The following is a 20,006-nucleotide window of genomic DNA, read 5'->3' on the forward strand; positions in this document are numbered from 1 at the left end:
GGATGAAAGGGAATGATGTGAGAAGCTGGGAGGGGATAGGTAAAGGGCTGAATAAAATAGAATCTGTTAGGAGAGGACAGTAGACCATGGAATAAAGGGAAGGAGGTGGTGAACCAGAGGGAGGAAGATGCGGGTTATTTGGCGGTCATGAGGGAGGGACAGGGAAATGGAAATGTCAGCTGACTGGCTCAAGAGACTTCACCAATGCCTAACTCTCCCCTTCCTCCCCACTCCGACATTTCAGAACATTTTCTGTTTCACTTGAGTCTAGGTGATAGATAAATGACACTGGCAACTCTGCTCAGCCCGTGCAGCTCCGCCTCTGAGTGAGAGGGTTTCAGGTTAAAGATCCTGTCCCAGACGTGAGTGCGTGAACAAGATAGACAACCTAGCTGTAAGGCACTGTTCCATGGAGGAGAGTGAGCAGTTTCAAGTTCCTGGGTGTCAAGACCTCTGAGGATCTAACCTGGTCCCAACATATCGATGCAGTTATAAAGAAGGCAAGACAGCAGCTATACTTCATTAGGAGTTTGAAGAGATTTGGCATGTCAACAAATACAATCAAAATCTTCTATAGATGTACCGTGGAGAGCATTCTGACAGGCCAGATCACTGTCTGGTATGGGGGTGGGGGTCGCTACAGCACAGGACTGAAAAAAGCTGCAGAGGGTTGTAAATTTAGTCAGCTCCATATTGGGTACTAGCCTACAAAATACCCAGGACATCTTCAAGGAGTGGTGTCTCAGAAAGGCAGCGTCCATTTTTAAGGACATCCAGCACCCAGGGCATGCCCTTTCCTCACTGTCACCATCAGGTTGGAGGTACAAAAGCCTGAAGGCACACACTCAGTGATTCAGGAACAGCTTCTTCCCCTCTGCCATCTGATTCCTAAATGGGCATTGAACACGTGAACACTACCTCACTTTTTTTTTAATATATATTATTTCCATTTTTGCATGATTTTTAGTCTATTCAATATACAGTATACTGCAATTGGTTTTCTTATCTATTATTATTATTTTATTTTGGGTTTTTTTCTTATTATGTATTGCATTGAACTGCGGCTGCTAAGTTAACAAATTTCACATCACCTGCTGGTGATAATAAACCTGATTCTGATGATTATATTCCGTCTTTCAGTTCAAGTGTGCATCTACATGGTGATGATTTTTTAAAAAAACCTTGGCACTGTTTGAGGAAGAAAAAAGGATTGTCTTACCGATATTTTCCCCTTGATACGCCTGACACAAACGAAAGGTCATTCACGACTTTTTCCTTAAGCCTTCTGTATGCCCAGTTACAAACAGACACCATATGTGCATGTGTGTGTTGAGCTACATGCAGAAACACACTCAGGAAACAGTTCAATCTTTTACTTCTAATTAATTATGATGAATATTAGATTAGGGTTTAGGACTAACCCTGCAAAATGATTGCAATTATAGTCTAAACCTGTGTATATCCTGATTCTCAGTTTCATATCAATTTCCTTCCCAGACTTTGATTTATTTACCTGATGTAGTGATGTACTTGGAGAGAGTTGGAAGGTTATTGGATCAATATGCCATTTTCCCTTAGGGTTTTCGTCCACTTCCTTCTGCAAACAAAAAGACTGATTTCAACCTGAGGTTTCTCTTTCGCAGCAATGCTATGACAACATTTATTCCAGAATTATAGATGAAGGAACTAAACAGACCTTTTCTCTCCCATTGTCCGGCATCGGTTTGGAATTCGACTGGGCTCTTCTGATCCTTGATGTCAAATTTGACTCCCCATCCTTTTTTATGTCATGGACCAATAACATTAAGCAAGGGATCCGTGAACCCCAGTTTGGGAATCTCTGCTCTAAGGAAACCTTTGGATCATATTATCTGCGCCAAGAATGGCCACTTTCATGTCTGCCCTACTCCACACTCTCCGCTCTTGAAACTTCCGTCCACGCCCCTGGCAATTCCTGCACACTTCCAGTTGCATCATTTCATACTCCATAAACTGAGGTCCTCCAAAGCTCTCCTGCTGGTGTTCCAGCTGTTTAACTCTTGGCCATGTCCTAGCTAATCTGTAGTGGCTCCTGATTAAACGTTGCCTGTTTTAAACTTCTCATCCTTATTCACAATCCACAGCCTTCATCATCTGTAAATCTCCTCAAGCCCTATAATCCCCTCAAGCAATCTCCACTCCATTGAATATGGCTCTTCATCATCACTAAATTTGTTTGTACACCATTACTAGTCTACACTTCATCTGTCTTTGCCTTAAACTTTGGAATTGTTCCCCTCCCCCAAAACCTCTCCACCTCTTTTTCTTCATTTAAGTTCGTTCAAATTCAAGGTTATTGTCATCAATGCACGCATACATATGTAAAACTGCCATGAAAATACCTTCTTATAGCAGAGGCACAGTATCTTGCAAGATAAGGACAAACATAAATTGGTATGAATTTAAATTCTCTTTTTAACCTACTTCATTATCCAAGTTTTCTATTATTATCAAACGTGACCTTGAGTTGTTTGACGCCGTGTTCTGCTTGGTAATGCCTCGAAGCATTTTAACAGTTCAGATATTTTGATATTAAGAGAACCAAATGACAGGAGGTTAGTTCTGGAAGTGGTGATCAAGACATGGATCAGCCAAGGTCTTGTTGAATGGTGAAGGCTACTTCTGTATTTTTAAACATTCTTATAACTTTGACCGGGAAGAAAAGCAATAGCTTGGATACGAGATTGCTAACAAATAGAAGACGATTTTCTTAAAGACAATCATGGATGACATGCTAGAGAGTCTGCAATATTATTGTTTTTAAAAACTCTATTTTTCCAGAATTTTAGTCTGACGTGGAAATTCAGTCATAATATTTCCTTAGATTGTGCAATAGCTGGGTTAAAAGATCAAATAATGAGCCATAATTAATCGTGAAATTAGGCTCTTTCAGTATATTATCAAAGAGGGTTAATAATAACAGTACAGGTGACCCGGGTTCAATTCCTGCCACTGCCCGTAAGGAGTTTGTACGTTCTTCCCAAGACCACGTGGGTTTCCTCTGGGTGCTCTGATTTCCTCCCACATTGCAAAAACATACTGGTTGGTAGGTTAATTGGTTATTGTAAATAGTCCCATGATTGAGCTAGGATTAAATCGGGGGGGGAGGGCATTGATGGGCAGTGTCATACAAAGGGCCAGAAGGCTCTATTCCACACCGTGTCTAAATAAATAAAATAAATTAATAAGCAAGACCATTCAGCCCATCATTCCAGTGCCCAGCAGTCTGCTTACCAGTGGCAAATTTTCTTCATGGCTTTTCTGTTCTGCTTGAGTCTGAAGAAAATTGATAAGTTCGCTCCTTTGAACAGATCCCACGAGCACCATGGACTCTGGCAACAGAAATCAAACCTCTGCTTAGGCTGTGTTACGAGGCAGCCAAAGTAAGAAGAAGCTGCAAAGCTCAAGACCTGAAGTAAAATAAAGGAAAGCATAAAAAAAAATGCAGAAGCTCACTCCGGTTGCCTACATGTGTTGGAAAACTGAGGCTGGTGAAGAAGAGTTTCCACGATTTTGAAGTTTATTACCTGCATTCTCAACTACAGGATATACGCCACTGGAACTGGAGGTTATCACTTGCAGAATATCTCTGTAGCTGCTGCTTGGATCCACACACTTGAACTTGGTGTTCATGAACTGTTCCACTGTCACACTGTAAGAGCTGAAGAATGGATGAGTGCCATCGTACAGTAACAGGCAGATTCAACCTACTGACAGGCAGTGGTCTGAAGCAGTGCCGTGCGGGTGTCTAACGCCTGCGTGAGAAGCGGTATCACAGAACGGGTTGGGCAGGCTGACTCCGGTTAGACCAACGACAAAGATGAGCAGAGTTTGAGAGGTGACGGGGAAAACATTAACCTAGGGCAACGGGTGTTCCTGGGCTGGGTGGGTGGTCGTAAAGTCACAGAGTTGTACAGCACAGAACCAGGCCCTTCAGCCCATCTCTTCTGTGCTAACCAGGACTTCCACCTAAGCCAGTCCCATCTGTCCGTGTTTGGTCCATAACCCTCTAAACCACAGGTTCCCAACTGGGGGTCCGCAGATCCCTTGGTTAACGGTAAGGCTCTGTGGCGTAAAGAAGATTGGGAACGCCTGCTCTAAACCTTTCCTATCCATGTACCTGTCCAAGTGTCTTGAAAATGTTGTAGTTGCCCCTACCTCAGTCACTTCCTCTGGCAGCTTGCTCCATAGACGCATCACCCTCCACATGAAGAAGTTGTTCCTCAGGTCTCCTTTAAATATTCTCCTCTCCCCTTAAACCTGTGTCCCCACCTTTTGATTCCTGTTCCTTGGATTCCTTGAGCATTCACCCTATCAAAGCCCCTCATGATTTTATAAGCCCCTTTAAGTTCATCCACCCCGGAGTCTTCTATGCCCCAATAAAGTCTAAAACTGCTCAGCTTCTCTCTATGACTTTGGCCCTCGAATTTGGCAACAATCTTGTACAATTCCTCTTCGCACTCTTTCCAGCTTAGTGAAATGCTTCCTACAAAAGGGTAGCCAAAACTGTACACATTCGTTCAGGTATGGCCTCACCAGCGTCTTGCCGCAATGTTATGAGGCAGAAACCGAGCCCCACACGCTCTCCTCCAGCTCTAAGGGAGGGGGAGAAAGGACGCAGGTCATCAGGTTACAATTACAGGGTGCGCAGGGTACCAAAGCTTCACTCAAACACACACCTCGCAACATACCCCATCATGATGATACACTTTAATATCAACCTGCACTGTACTCCTCTTTAGCTTCGATACTGAATTGTTTCACCTTTTTCTACCTCAGTGCACTGTGTAATGAGTTGATCTGTGCGACCAGTATGCAAAACAAGATATCTCAGTCCATGTGACAATAATAAACCAGTTCCAATTCATAAAACTCAAGCTAGTAAATTTCATTTGCATGCCTACCATCACCCATTCGTGCCTGCCACTCTCATCAACCTCCCACTGGAATCGTACATACCCAACATCAGTGCTCCATATTCTGGGTAAATAGGGCAGCTTTTTCACAATGATGGCTCCGTCATAGAACGAAGGTTGCAACTTCTGTGCGATGGCGTTTGCTACAAGTACAGCCAGTAAAACAGGAAGAATATGAGCTATCTGCCCGGTGAGCTCGAAGACCAGTAGTGCTGTGGACAATGTATGAGTCACGGCTCCAGAGAACGCTGCTGCTCCTGTCAAGATAAACAAGAAGGTTATCTCGTACTCTTTATGAGATTATCGGAGATACTGGCTACAGCTTCATGTAACAACCTAATCAGATGGGACTGCTCAAAGACAAAGCTTGGGTGCCATAGTAAGGGAATCTTGGCTAAATATAGAACAGAAATGGAAAGAGTGAGCAATTTCAAGTTCCTGGGTGTCAATATCTCTGAGGACCTATTCTGGACCCAACATATTGGTGGGCTATGAAGGCAAGACAGCAGCTATATTTCATTAGGAGTTTGAGGAGATTTGGTATGACGCCAAAAACACTCACAATTTTCCACATGGACCCTGGAGAGCATTCTAAGAGGCTACATCACCTTCTGGTATGGGGAGTGGGTGTGGTGTGGGGGCTACTGCACAGGATCGAAGTAAGCTTCAGAGAGTTGTAAAATTAATCAGCTCCATCATGGACACCAGCCTCTGTAGTATCCAGGACATCTTCGAGGAGCTACACCTCAGAAAGGCGGCGTCCGTCATTAAGGACCCCCATCATCCAGGACATGCCTTGTTCTCATTGCTACCATCAGGAAGGAGGTACAGAAGCCTGAAGGCACACACTCAGTGACTCAGGAACACCTTCTTTCCCTCTGCCATCCGATTTCTGAATGGACATTGAATCCACGAACCCTACCTCACTATTTCTTTTATTTCTATTTTTTTGCACTACTTTTTCAACTTAACTATTTAATAAATGTATAACTACTGTAATTCACAGTGTTCTTCTCTCTATTATTCTGTATTTCATTGTACTGCTGCCATAAGATTAACAAATTTCACGTCATATGCCGATGGTATTAAACCTGATTCTGAAATATGGGGTTATATGCATTCAGAGGAATAAAGTGAAAAAGGGTTTGATGGTCCAGGATTCAGGTAATCAAGCAGCCTCACAACTGACCTATACTGACCCTTTCCCCGAGGATGGTAGCAAATCTCCTGACTGGGATACTCCATCGCATCTGCAGTGCAAGGGACTATTTAGGACTACTCCTGCAGGGTAGGTCGGAGGAGATAAACCAACAATGTAGTAGCAGATTTAGAAAGTTCAGTATCATCACATACTCGCCTGCAAGGGCATATCCCCCTGGGATTATTGGGCTCAGTACGCCTTCTGACTTGATGCCATTAGGAAATATAGAAACCATTAGTTCTCCCACAGTACGACCTATAACAGCACCTACACAACCCAAAGGAGACAGGGAAGTACATTAGCTTTATAAACCCATTCTTTTCCACCAAAATAAAATGCGGATATAAAGTTCTCCTGAGAAAGGATTACATGCAAATCCTATTACCCCTCGGGTGGGAGGCTGAATTTCTATCTACAATTAACTTGAGGACAAATTCTATGTCCTTGTCTTTGTAGTCAACTATAATCAGACTAGATACATTCCTTTTCCATAAGAAAGCAGCTGTCTGTTCACTACTGGTGACACCTGCATCCTCCCAGGCAAAGGAATTCCAGATATTACAGGAAGTTTCTACTCCAGACTGTCCGGAGGAGATGCTCAGTTCTACTCTAAGACAGATAATAAGAAGATAAGAAATAGGAGCAGGAGTAGACCATCTGGCCCATTGAACCTGCCCCGCCATTCAATAAGATCATGGTTGATCTGTCCGTAAACTCAGCTCCATCTACCTGCCTTTTCCCCATAACCCTTAATTCCCCTACTATGTAAAAACTTATCTAACTGTTTCTTAAATATATTTAGTGAGGAAGCCTCAAATGCTTCCCTGGCAGAGAATTCCACAGATTCACCACTCTCTGGGAAAAACAGTTTCTCCTCATCTCCGTCCTAAATCTTCTCTCCCGAATCTTGAGGCAATGTCCCCTAGTTCTAGTCTCACCTACCAATGGAAACGACTTTCCTACTCCTATCTTATCTATCCCTTTCAAAATTTTGTATGTTTCTATAAGATCCCCTCTCATTCTTCTGAACTCCAGAGAGTATAGTCCCAGGCAATTTAAACTCTCCTCATAGGTTAACCCCTTCATCCCTGGAATCAACCTGGTGAACCTCCTCTGCACTGCCTCCAAAGCCAATATATCCTTCCTCAAGTATGGAGACCAGAACCGCACACAGTACTCCAGGTGCGGCCTCACCAGTACCCTGTATAGTTGCAGCATGACCTCCCTGCTCTTGAATTCAATCCCTCTCGCAATGAAGACCAACATTTCATTTGCTTTCTTAATAACCTGTTGGATTAAACTGATGAGAGGATTAAACTGTGATTCTATGTTATCAACAAGCGTAAGACTGTAAAATTCTTGAAAGATCACAGACTGAGCCTGTTCAACCTTACAATGAACCTTATCAGGAAAGGTGAGGGTTTGGAGGCTGGTGAATGGTTCAGGGTGAAAAATGTTTGAGACCTATATTCACCTCTAACAAGGTATAAGAAAATTAAAGCTTAAAATCCTGATGAAAGGACTTGGCCTGAAGTATCAACTCTTTATTCCTCTCCACAGATGCTGCCTGACCTGCCGAGTTCCTTCAGCAAACTGTGTGTGTTACTCTGGGGATTTCCAGCAGCTGCAGAATCCGCTGTGTTTAAGCACAAGCACTGAAAGGAGGAATGTGGTGTTTAGCCAATTGAACCTTCTCCAACATCCATCAAGATTATGGCTGATTTTCTATCCACCACGATTTTCCTCCACCTTTCCTATGTCACCTGATTCATTTCATACTCAGAAAGCTAACATAGTCTGCTTTGAATGCAATGCACCAATAACCGGGCCTTCAGAGCCAACCATGGTAGAGAATTCCAGGAGTCACAGTCTTTCTTAATGAAGAAAATGCTCCTTGTTTCAATGCTGAACAACCTTCTCTTTATTCTGAGACTCTGACAATCGGGTTTAGACGCTTCACCCAGAGTAATCGTCCTTCCTACATCCACTCCTGACAGAATAGTCTAAGTTTCGGTGAGATTGTCTCTCATTCCTCCAGACTTGAATAACAAAGGTCTAGGTTACTCAATCCCTCACCATACAATACAACCTTCCATTTCATAATCCTTCCTTGTAGTCTTGTCCTGGGAAGTAATGTTTTTAAGTTAATAACTACTAAAACCTTCCAACCTGATGGTATGAATATTGATTTCTCCTTCCCATAAATAAATTTTCCCCTCCTCTTAATCTCTTACTAGCTCTTCCTTCAGTTAGTCCTGACGAAGGGTCTCGGCCCGAAACGTCAACTGTACCTCTTCCTAGAGATGCTGCCTGGCCTGCTGTGTTCACCAGCAACTTTGATGTGTGTTGCTTTCCCCTCCCCCGTTCCCCACTCTGACCTTTTACTTCTTCTCATCTGCCTATTACTTCCCCCTGGGTCCCCTCCTCCTTCCCTTTCTCCTATGGTCCACTCTCCTCTCCTATTAGATTCTTTCTTCTCCAGACCTTGAGCTTTCCCACCCACCTGGCTTCACCTATCACCTTCCAACCAGCCACTTTCCCCTCCCACAGCTGCTTAACTTAGGCATCTCCACCACCCGCCCCCCCCCCAGTCCTGATGAAGGGTCTCGGCCCCAAACCTCGAGTGTTTATCCATTTTTATAAATGCTGCCTGACCTGCTGAGTTCCTCCAACATTTTGTGTGTGTTGCTTTGGATTTCCAGCATCTGAGTATTTTCTTGCATTTGTGATTTACAGCACACAATATTCAATGGGTGTTTTCACCAAGGCCCCGTTTATAAGACATTTCATTCCAGTTCTCAATTTACTTAATAATGGAGACCGATGTACCAATTGGTTAATTGTTTTTCTAGTGGCTTGATGCATCTGCAATTTAACTTTCAGGGGATTGCATACTAGGACAGCTGGGTCTCCTTAAATATTAAAGGTTCACAATTTCTCACCTTTTAACTGTACTCCATTTTGCTGTTCTGTGCACTAAAATGCATGACCTATTTTTCAATGTTATATTCCATCTGCCATATTCTTGCCTACTAATTCAAAGTGTCCACATCTGTTTGAAGTCTCCTTACGTCCCCATCTCGGCTCACAAAACTATCTGATTTTATACTCTCAGCAAATCTGTAAATATGACATTTGATCCACTCAGCAGAGTCAATGCTAGGGATCGTGAACAGTTGGGCCCAGATCCCAGTCCTTGTGGTAGCTGATAGATATCACCAGCCAATCTAAGTCATATCTGATTATTTTATTTTATTGTGTTCGCTTTATTAACCAATACTTAATTCATGCCAGTACATTAGTTACAATTTCTTGTATTCTGTTAACTAACATGATTCCTTAAGCTTGTTATAGCCAGGGGTGGTAATGGGGACAAGCTCTCACTACCTATCCAATAGTGTGTACCTCAAATTGCCTCTGACAACCAAGACCAGCTCCTGGCCTTTACATGTGGCTTAACTACTAAGCACAGCAGAACCATTTCTACTGACAGGAGAAGGGGCAAAGGAGGATTAAAACCACCTTAAAACCAGTCACTTTGAGCAGATGGGGCTCATCGGCTGTGGTTGGCAGCTCATCTAGGAGAGGGAAAACTCTGATCTCAAACCTCTGCTGCCTGGCGACTATACCCAGTCATGGGGAAGGCTTCGGGAGTAAGCCCCAAGGGAAAAATCCGGAGCTGGAGTCCCTAAGGCAGGCCCACATTGAGTTCAATGCTGACTGACAACTCCTGCTGGTGCCAAAATGTGTCGGTCCCTGCCGTTCCTTTGAGTTCATCAGATGTGTGGAGAGGGGGAGTTTGCTGCATGGGCAACAGCTTGATCTCCATATTGTACTGCCCAGGCTCGTGTATCTAGACGGCTAGGACATGACCAACAAAGGCCTCACTCACTCACTCACCTCACTCACTGTTAACTAAACTCTGGAAATCTAAATACATAACATTTACAGATTCTTCCTTAGATTTTACACAGGCCACTCCCTCAAACAACTCTAATAGATTAGTCGGACATGATTTCTCTTTCATTAATCCATGCTGAATCTACTCATTTCTATTATTTTTTACAAGGTGATCTTCATCACATTATCTATTGTAGATACCAGCATTTTCATTCCCACGGATGTTGGGCTGACAGATCAACAGTTCCACTTCCTCCCTTCCTCCTTGTTTAAATAGTGGCGTCACATTTCCGGTCTGCAAATCTACAGGAACCATACCGGTACCTGTAGAGTTTTGGAAGATCACAACCAAAGTACCCATTTTCTCTGCAGCCAGATCTCCAGGTTCTTGGGACATTTTGGCTTCTCATCTCACCAGCTCCTTCAGTACTTCTTACTTACTAATGCTGAATTCCTTCATTTTTGATGATTCTTCATTTATTTTTGTCTTTTCCCATGAGAGTGAGTGAAAGTCGCTTCTGAATTTCTCTGCTGACTCTTTGCTCTCCAATTACAGATTTTCCTTCTCTCTCTAAAGGAACTATATTTGCTCTCACCAGTATTTTCTTTTCAATGTGTCAGTAGTAGAAGTTCTTACAATTGTTTAAGAGGTTTCTTGCCAAATTAATCTCAGATTCTGTCTTCATTTTCTTTGTCAACTTCTCGATCCTCCATTGCTGAATTCTAAAATATTCTCAATCCTCAGGCCCAATGCTACTTCTCACAACTTTCTAAGCCTCTTCCTTTGATTTAGTCATAGTTATAGTCATAGTCATACTTTATTGATCCCGGGGGAAATTGGTTTTCGTTACAGCTGCACCATAAATAATTAAATAGTAATATGTAAATTATGCCAGTAAATTATGAAATAAGTCCAGGACCAGCCTATTGGCTCAGGGTGTCTGACCCTCCAAGGGAGGAGCTGTAAAGTTTGATGGCCACAGGCAGGAATGACTTCCTATGACGCTCAGTGTTGCATCTCGGTGGAATGAGTCTCTGGCTGAATGTACTCCTGTGCCCAACCAGTACATTATGTAGTGGATGGGAGACATTGTCCAAGATGGCATGCAACTTGGACAGCATCCTCTTTTCAGACACCACCGTGAGAGAGTCCAGTTCCATCCCCACAAGATCAATAAAGTTATATTTAATATAACTTTAACATCTGCTCTGTCATGGACCAGGCAGCTTACCTGCTGGAATTTTGCACATCAAAATATTTTTTTTTGTAAATGATAGGGTGCTTTCTTGAACTTACCACATATAAGTACCATATGTAAGTATGGTTAGATTGTACCATATGTAAGCACGGTTTGAACTTACCATATATAAGCACGGGCATGAAATATCCAGCTGGCATTGGCATGGTGGTGGCAAGGATCAACATCCAAAACTGCAGAAGAAGAAGCAAGGCAGAATCAGCCTAGACTGAACCCCCACATATTGCTCCTTATTGTATAGCCCTCCCTGCATCTTGAAGCCTGGGAATTATAAGCTCACTTTGGGAAAACACTTAATGAGGCAGAGCTTTATATTGCCAGGAGTGGAGACCTTCGCATCTACCTTCATGAATAAGAAGAAGAGCAAGGTGCCGTAAAAAGTGAAGGTCGGGTGACACCAGTCGATCCAGAGGTTGTCGGGATCCACTCTTGTGTGAACATTAAGCGTTGCGTTCTGGGAAAGCACGCCCCACGGCCGATGATCGAGGAGCGAGGAGAGGAGTTCCTTCATGCTGAGCTGCACAGAAGGAAGCAAGACATTCAGCGGCTAACTTTTCTACAAAAAGAGATCTCTTCATTTTCCCTTTCCATAAATGGAGCAATTGGAACACTTACCCTGGATGCCATGAGCTGCCCCAGTCCAGCAGGGAAGGTAATGGATGCCAAGAATAAGGTCATAACTCCAGAATATATAGCTTTCCTAATGGTAGAATGTTGCTATTAGCCAATGCCTTCGCAATTCCATCAAAATTTCACAGAGCTTAATACTTCCAAGTTAATTTTTCCATGGAAAGAGATGCTTGTTCTTGTTGTGTCTGTCTTTCCTGAAAACTTTAACTTTGAACCTTCACTAAAATTTTGACCAGCAACATCTCAAGTTTCAGAATAATTCAGCTAACTGAAGATGACCCTCAGCTCAACCTGCACAGAATTCTGATAGATCCCCCCTCTTCTTATTCCACATCTGCAGGCGCATTCTATTCCAGTGCAGAACTTTGGTGTATTTGTCCACGCTGGCTATCCACTGTAAATCAAAATGTGACAACCCATTTCTAATTTCTCCTAAAGCGATTGGGAAAGGGATCAAATTTTATTGCCTTGTCAATATTGCACAGTTAAAGAATATTAGATTGCAGAATGTTGCTTGAATTGAGACTCATTTGCAGAAAAACATCATTAAAATACAATGTTGGAAACCTAAGGTTTTGCAAGGTTTATTTTCAGAAATTTGACATTGCATGTGATAGGTTTTCATAGATGATACAACTGGTTTTGAAAATAGAGCCATAAAAGAAATAAGGTGGAAGGAAATTTGTTGAACTTGTTCAAAACCTTATTTGGAGCTTAGCAAGCAGTTTTGGGTGTAAACTTTGTGCAGCAGTAGGGCCACTGGATCCTTGTCATGAGTAAAATCATGAGTAATCTCAGCTCTGCAGCCTCCCTACCTACAGTCACTTTCCTCTCTCCTGCCTGTCAAGGATCCAACTTCTCTTCCTTGAGTACATTCAAAGACTCTGCTCCCAAAGACTCGTGATGAATAAAAACTGCTTCGTTTCTGGTGGACTCCAGATTTTAGAATGAGATATGCTCTCATACGGAACAATGGAACTCGTGTGTTTTTGTTCAGTAGGATTTTGCGAGGGATAATGAATGAAATTTTTGCTAAGAGGTGGCATGAGAAGTTAAGGTTTCTTACTAGAGCAGAGTGACTAAAGAAGCAACACCAAGCTTTAAAGGTTCACAAAGATTGTTTCTGTTGACTTATAACTCAAAATGAGTGGGTATCAACCAAGATAATCATGAGAAGAAATAAACAGAGACTGGTGGAGAAAAATAGCGAGGCAGGTTTAGTGGTCTGATTGATCCTCGATCTGGCCTGCATACTTTTTCCTTTCTTCATTGATTTTAACCTTATTCTTGCCATGTCTATAAACCCATTTCTCTCTTTAGCATCATGTCCAGGGTCCAAATTTATTTTAGGGACCACTGGCTCATTCATCTGCAAACATTTACCTGCTGGGGAATTTTGCATGAAACAGAAAATTAAACCCCATATTGGCAAACTCACAATACAAAATTATGAGGGGTGTAGATTGGGTCTATACCCTATGACCTTGGGGGATCTTAGGAAGGCGGTTTCCAACAGGAAGGCTTGGTGTAGAGGGGCAGTTTGCTCGGGAGAGCACGCGCAGAGTCGCCAGTTGCCGGCGCCATCTTGGTGTCACCTTGCTCGTGACCCTAAGGTCACGAAGAGTCAGACTCGACTTAACGACTGAACAACAACATAGATAGGGTAAATGGAAGCTTTTCCCACTGAGGTTGGGTGAGACTCGAACTAGAGGTCAGAGTTTAAAGGTGAATGGTGAAATTTTTAAGGGGGACATGAGTGGGAGCTTCTTCACTCAGAGGGTGGTGAGAGTGTGGAACGAACTGCCAGCAGAAGTGGTGGACGTGGGTTCGATTGGAAAATGTAAGAGAAATTTGGATAAATACATGGATGAGAGGGATATGGAGGGCTCTGTTTTCTGTGTGGATTGATTGGACTAGGCAGAATAACAGCTTGGCATGGATCGGACGGGCTGAAGGTTTCTGCTTCTGTGCTGTGGTGCTCCCTGACTCTAATTGAAATGATTCTGAATACCATTCCATTAAGCCTCAACTGAAAATATTTTCCCTTTCCCACCCCTCCACAACAATGGACAAGACATGTCTTGGGTCGACTGCTAATTTTTTGCCCCCTGCAAGCAGTGTATGTGGTATTCCATCCTCACTCAGTTGCCATGAAGTTCTGGATGAAGGCATTTCCCTTGATGTAACGCAGCAGCCGCCGCTGACAGTAGAGGTAGACGCAGCTCAGGATCCCACAGACCATTCTAATCACACCAGCAAGAGAAGAGAAAGGAGTTACATTGTAAACTGAACAACAAAAGATCTTTGTTACCGTAACGTTCATAGCGTGCCAATGTAGAACACCCATTTCATTCCAGCACTGTGTGTGTCAAGAGTGGTGAGCAATTTACCATAATCATAGTGTGCTGCCGTTACTTCTTGAATAGACGGCAGTGGGGCAAGTACCTAAAGGTGTCGCCTGTGCTGCGTGTGACGTCTATATGACACAAGTGCTGTGTGTGATATGCCCAAGATCTGATTCTATCGCTCCAGTGTTGTGTTTGATATTGCCAACGATCGTGTGAGTCACTGACATTTGCCTCTGGCATCGTAGAGCATTTACAGTCTGAAGAGTGGCAACATAGATGCAGAGACTGCAGATGCTGCACTCAGAGTGCAGGATACACACTCAGCAGGTCAGGCAGCATCTGTGGAGGAAGATAGACCGACAACATTTTGGGTTGAGACCCTTCATCTGGACTGGAAGGAAGGGGGAGATAGCCAGTGCAAAAAAGGTGGAGGGAAGGGGAGGTGGAGGAAGAGCTGGGAGGTGATAGGTGGGTCTGAGTGATAGGCAGGTGGAGGGGTTGGTGGGAATGATGTCAGCGGCTGGAAGCTGATAGGTGGATCCAAGGGAGGGTATGATAGGTGGATGGAGGGGTTGGTGGGAATGATGTCAGCGGCTGGAAGGTGATAGGTGGATCCAAGAGAGGGTGTGATAGGTGGATGGAGGGGTTGGCGGGAATGATGTCAGAGGATGCGACGTGGAAGTGGCAAAAGGATGAAGATGATGGACTCTGATAGGAGTGGAAGGTGAAGCCATGGAATAAAGGGAGGCAGGTAAGGTGGGGAGAAAATGGTTGTCTTTGTGTGGGGTGATGGGCAGATGGAGGTGGTGGAGAGGGAAAGGACATAGGGTGATGGAGTCCAGCTGGATCAGGAGGAGGGAGAGGAAAGAACAAGGGAAAAAGAGGTGGGGGAGGTCTGAATTCTGTAAGTTTGAGAAGACAGTGTCAGTGCCACCAGGTTGGAGACTGCCTGGATGGATTACAAGGACTGAGCAACACAAAGCAAGTTTCTGGATGCAAATGCTGTGTTTATCACATCAGTTAGATAAAATATTCTGTGGCCACGACATATCAATGTGCTTCCCCATCTTTTTTTCATTCAAACAAGTCTTCTGAAGTTTAGAACTGTTTAGATAAAGGGAACAGAATAAGGTCTGCAGCACAAGCTCACTTTATTCCATGTGTTTTTTTATGTCAATGTGCTATTTGACGAAAATCACGACGACTGCAGAATACGTTAAAATTGACTTTTATAATGTTAGACACTGCAACAGTAATTAACTCTTACCCTGTCTTTCAGTGAATGTTTAACACCAACCCAAAGGCTTGGTGTAAGCTTTAGGAGAATAAAAAATGGGGTCGTTTAGACTCCTAGTAACAATGTGAGGGAAATGCTACGTGACAGCTAGGACACAGCACAATGAGGATGTATGGTTGTGTGTGTGAGAGTCTGCAGTGTAATCACATCCTTCAAATAATCACATACACTAAACTTGCAAAGACACCTCACCCAAGGACAATAAAGATTAAAGTTTCTGGTAAATCAAACGGGAAGTCAACTTGAAACTTTGTCTTGAAAAGAGCAATGATGGTTTCTGCAGGGAAACAAAAATACATAAAAATGAGCTTTACAATTAACCTAAAACCGGAACGCTGAAGCAGGCAGTGATTGAATGCAAGTGTCTGGAGATTACACGCCGCTCCCCGCCCCCCCAACAACTTTCCTGCCTTCCTCTCCTCTTGTTCACAGAGATACATTTCCACATATTGTGCTGGTTACCCAGACAACACAGACCCTTTATGTTCATCAAGGTGGAGAATAACCTGTTGAGGATTACACATTCACCCTCTTCATTGTGCAGAATTACACTGCTGAGGATTACACATTCACCCTGTTCATTGTGCAGAATTACACTGCTGAGGATTACACATTCACCCTGTTCATTGTGGTGAATTACACTGCTGAGGATTACACATTCACCCTGTTCATTGTGGAGAATTACACTGCTGAGGATTACACATTCACCCTGTTCATTGTGGAGAATTACACTGCTGAGGATTACACATTCACCCTGTTCATTGTGGTGAATTACACTGCTGAGGATTACACATTCACCCTGTTCATTGTGGAGAATTACACTGCTGAGGATTACACATTCACCCTGTTCATTGTGGAGAATTACACTGCTGAGGATTACACATTCACCCTGTTCATTGTGGAGAATTACACTGCTGAGGATTACACATTCACCCTGTTCATTGTGGTGAATTACACTGCTGAGGATTACACATTCACCCTCTTCATTGTGCAGAATTACACTGCTGAGGATTACACATTCACCCTGTTCATTGTGGTGAATTACACTGCTGAGGATTACACATTCACCCTGTTCATTGTGGTGAATTACACTGCTGAGGATTACACATTCACCCTGTTCATTGTGGTGAATTACACTGCTGAGGATTACACATTCACCCTGTTCATTGTGAAGAATTACACTGCTGAGGATTACACATTCACCCTGTTCATTGTGAAGAATTACACTGCTGAGGATTACACATTCACCTTGTTCATTGTTGAACACAGAAAGCAGTCGGAACATGAATGCACCACATGTGGCCGCAAAGAATCCCCTCCAATAGTTTCGCACTGCAAAATGGGAAGACATCACCTCCACACTGAACAGAACACCTGAGGGTAAGAAACACAGTGTACATTTTAACATCAGCAATCTTGGCAGGGCTGGTTCCTAACCTCCTAGTGGACAACGGGTTCAGTGTCACTAATCGTTATTGTAAAACATCCTGATCATTCAGGGAGCACAATCCTTCAACACTCCGGTTTAAGTAATTACCCAATTATTGCCCAACACCCCGAAAGCTTGTTGTGAGTAGATTCGTACAGGTTAGGTTTCTAGCTATCTTGAGAAACATTATTTGAAAATAACTTGTCAGGGGTAAATTTGTTAATAAAAGTTTATTCTTTCCTTTCTCATTCATCAGATCACGTTCTCAGGTGACCCCGCTGAATGTGGGCAAGTGTTTCCAGCATGAATTCAGCTCTTAGATCCCGTATTGGTACAGTGGGGCTTAGTCCCTTCCAAAATGCAGCCTTAGCTTTAGAAGTATGCGTGTACTGACCAACATCTAACATCATTGCCCAAGGCCTAACGGTTTTAGGTCCATTCTGACCTGAACTGGCTTTTCGTAACCGTGCAGGTGACATTCAGTCTTGCTGAAGGTGAACTAAAGCCCAATTTATACTTCTGTATCAAATGTGCGCCGTAGTTACTGTGTACCTTACGTCGTAGGGTGACGTGCACCTCCCCAAAAATGTATCTCACACGTCGCGGCGACGCAGACCGCAACAACTGTGATTTGGTAGCATTGCATTTCCTCCTACACAATTCCGGTTGCTTTTCTCCACCATGACTGTACACTGATGCAAAATAAATGGTTGGGGACAATGAACCAAATCTTCAAATCTACTGCCGACATCCAAAAATATTTGAAATGCATTTCCTCGTCCATGTCTCTCACGAAGAAACTCAACACAGTGGCATATAAACCCCACTGCCAATTAGCGTTTTGGCGGTGAATTGCAGAGCGACGCAGACACAACTATGCATGCTCACTATGGCGTAGGGCAACACAGAAGTATAAATCAGGCCCACGGCATAGCCCATAGGCACAAGTATAGATCAACCTTAAGGAACTGTTTGGGATAAAGTGGTCATTTTCCCAGTTGTTAACAGTTGTGACCGGATTCATTCATTTCAAATAATACAACCCGTCTTTGCAACAGCAATGCAAAATAATGCTTGTGTTACTTTTCCTCTGCAAAGGTAGATTGCCTTACCTGACTGAAACAAAATAACTTCAATAGATTCATAGATTCTCTTTTTTTTTAAAGCCTAGCAGGACATTAGCCTTTCTCTGGACTTGGCAGCCTTTGCTGTTTCTAAATGGAAGCCTTTTAGAAACTGTAGAGTCAAACATCAATAGGTGTCCTCTGGGAAGAGCACGGGTGGAGAAACAGGGATCATTTGATGTGTAAAGCCCAACTTGCCTCAGCTGATGGGCTGAACCGTGAAGCCCTCTGCTGGCCACAGGTGGAAGAAAAGAGATTTTGAGTGCAATGCCTTCCAGCATCTGCAAAAAGTCTCCTGCTCTTCTGCAAAGGCTTCCACTCAGGCCCAAGTTAGAATTGCTGCCTTATTTTTCACTGATTCTTGAGCATTTGGATAAAACAGGTTTTAATTTTGAAAAGAAAAAATTTTAAGTGTTAAGAAACCTAAACTTATATGTTTATAGACAAGGTCTCAGCAATCAAACAGTATTTCGGAGCAACCTCCTGATTTTGTAATTTTTTCATAAAATATGTGTTTTTCCTGCCATTACTTAGTTTTTGTCAACACAGTCCGACACAATAAAAAGCTAATTGTTCGTATTTATTTAGTCTTATATAAATTTAGAGCTTTTAAATCATTGTGTCTACACCATAGGTACACATGCATGCTGTTAAATATTGAATATTCACTTTTGTTCATTTTTTATACTATTTCACGTGTACTCCTTTAAAAACTCTTACATCATGCAACTTTTATCACTAGCATTAAATATACAAAATAACAATTTTGGACATAAAAACACATTTTTAATTTTAAAGAGACAATTACTTTAATAAATGAACTGTTTTGGAGGAACAGATTGTAAGCATATTAATTTAAAACAAAGAGAGTTCCATCTGACGGTGGTGACTGAGACCTGGCAGTGGTGACAGTGGCCTAATTACAACAAACTATTCCAAACTTTTCACCACTCAAGTCAATGCTTCCTTGCTCAACAACTTTACTTAACAATTTGGTACAACAAATAATAATTTGTCATGTACATTTTATCCTTCTGTAAATATTAACAAACAACAGTAAACAGTAAAATAAAAACTACAGTACAACTGCAATGTTTAAGTATAAACATCAGAAAACACACCAGGAACTAAAAAAAAGTTCCAACCATTTCTGGGCTTGAAAATCTTCAAAAACGTTCAGTCAGTTTTATCGGGAAGTAGATGATTAATATGCTCCTCCTCTATGAAGTCCATTACTTCAGTAGACAGGTGGTATATCTCCCTCGTCATGCTTGCACGACCTGGTGATGATGGCTCCATCAGTTTGACCAGAATATCTTCAACTGGTATGAAGCACATATCCTTTCCGCCCTGGTTTTGGATGGAAGCGCGTGTTGGGCCCAAGAAGGTGGAAAAACTCCACTTGAACATCTTGATGATGAGCATCCACAGTGACAGCCTTTGCTAACCACTAATTCTGGTCATAAATGACTGCACGCCAATCTCCACAATTAATGACACCAGCAGATATATCTGTCGTAGTCCCGTCAGGACCACTCTGGGGTGCCTGCTCCATTTCCTCCATCAGCATTGCCAAAGGCCTCTGGTCTTTCGCATTGTGGTAGGGCCATCTCTGAGGACTGGTTCCATGTGAGTCCAAATGGCAGAAGCATCCTGTCGTTTAGATTCTGATATTGTACAAAATCCTTCTTTCTCTTCTTTTGTGTAGTACAAGCCAACGTGCAGATTGAGCTGTGGGAGATTCTGACCAAAATGGCATGCTATATTTGCATTTCCATGCCTCAGAAAGGTCCACACGCACAATTACAGTGCTTTCATTGCAGTTCTGTATCATGCTCCTGTATTCCCTGGACTGGTTATGAA

At 42.8% G+C, this 20,006-nt stretch overlaps 1 protein-coding gene across 5 annotated transcripts in view; it reads right to left on the reverse strand.

The window, feature by feature from the left end:
- clcnk (chloride channel K) overlaps positions 1 to 20,006 on the reverse strand; it is a 69,149-nt gene that overhangs the window by 12,468 nt on the left and 36,675 nt on the right. For 2 of the 5 annotated variants that reach the window (XM_072245315.1, XM_072245317.1), the window contains exons 7-17: positions 16,839 to 16,964; positions 15,783 to 15,867; positions 14,087 to 14,188; positions 11,931 to 12,015; positions 11,659 to 11,832; positions 11,419 to 11,488; positions 6,313 to 6,423; positions 4,999 to 5,212; positions 3,567 to 3,700; positions 3,274 to 3,371; positions 1,514 to 1,597 (exon numbers count right to left, since the gene is read on the reverse strand). In XM_072245315.1, the coding sequence (XP_072101416.1) occupies positions 1,514 to 1,597; positions 3,274 to 3,371; positions 3,567 to 3,700; positions 4,999 to 5,212; positions 6,313 to 6,423; positions 11,419 to 11,488; positions 11,659 to 11,832; positions 11,931 to 12,015; positions 14,087 to 14,188; positions 15,783 to 15,867; positions 16,839 to 16,964 (1,283 nt within the window). Of the gene's footprint in view, positions 1 to 1,513; positions 1,598 to 3,273; positions 3,450 to 3,566; positions 3,701 to 4,998; positions 5,213 to 6,312; positions 6,424 to 11,418; positions 11,489 to 11,658; positions 11,833 to 11,930; positions 12,016 to 14,086; positions 14,189 to 15,782; positions 15,868 to 16,838; positions 16,965 to 20,006 lie in introns of those variants that run through there. The other 3 variants (XM_072245316.1, XM_072245318.1, XM_072245319.1) reach the window with 3 other exon arrangements.

This window comes from Mobula birostris, chromosome 27 (genome assembly GCF_030028105.1).
Source record: "Mobula birostris isolate sMobBir1 chromosome 27, sMobBir1.hap1, whole genome shotgun sequence".
NCBI classification, from domain to species: Eukaryota; Metazoa; Chordata; class Chondrichthyes; order Myliobatiformes; family Myliobatidae; genus Mobula; species Mobula birostris.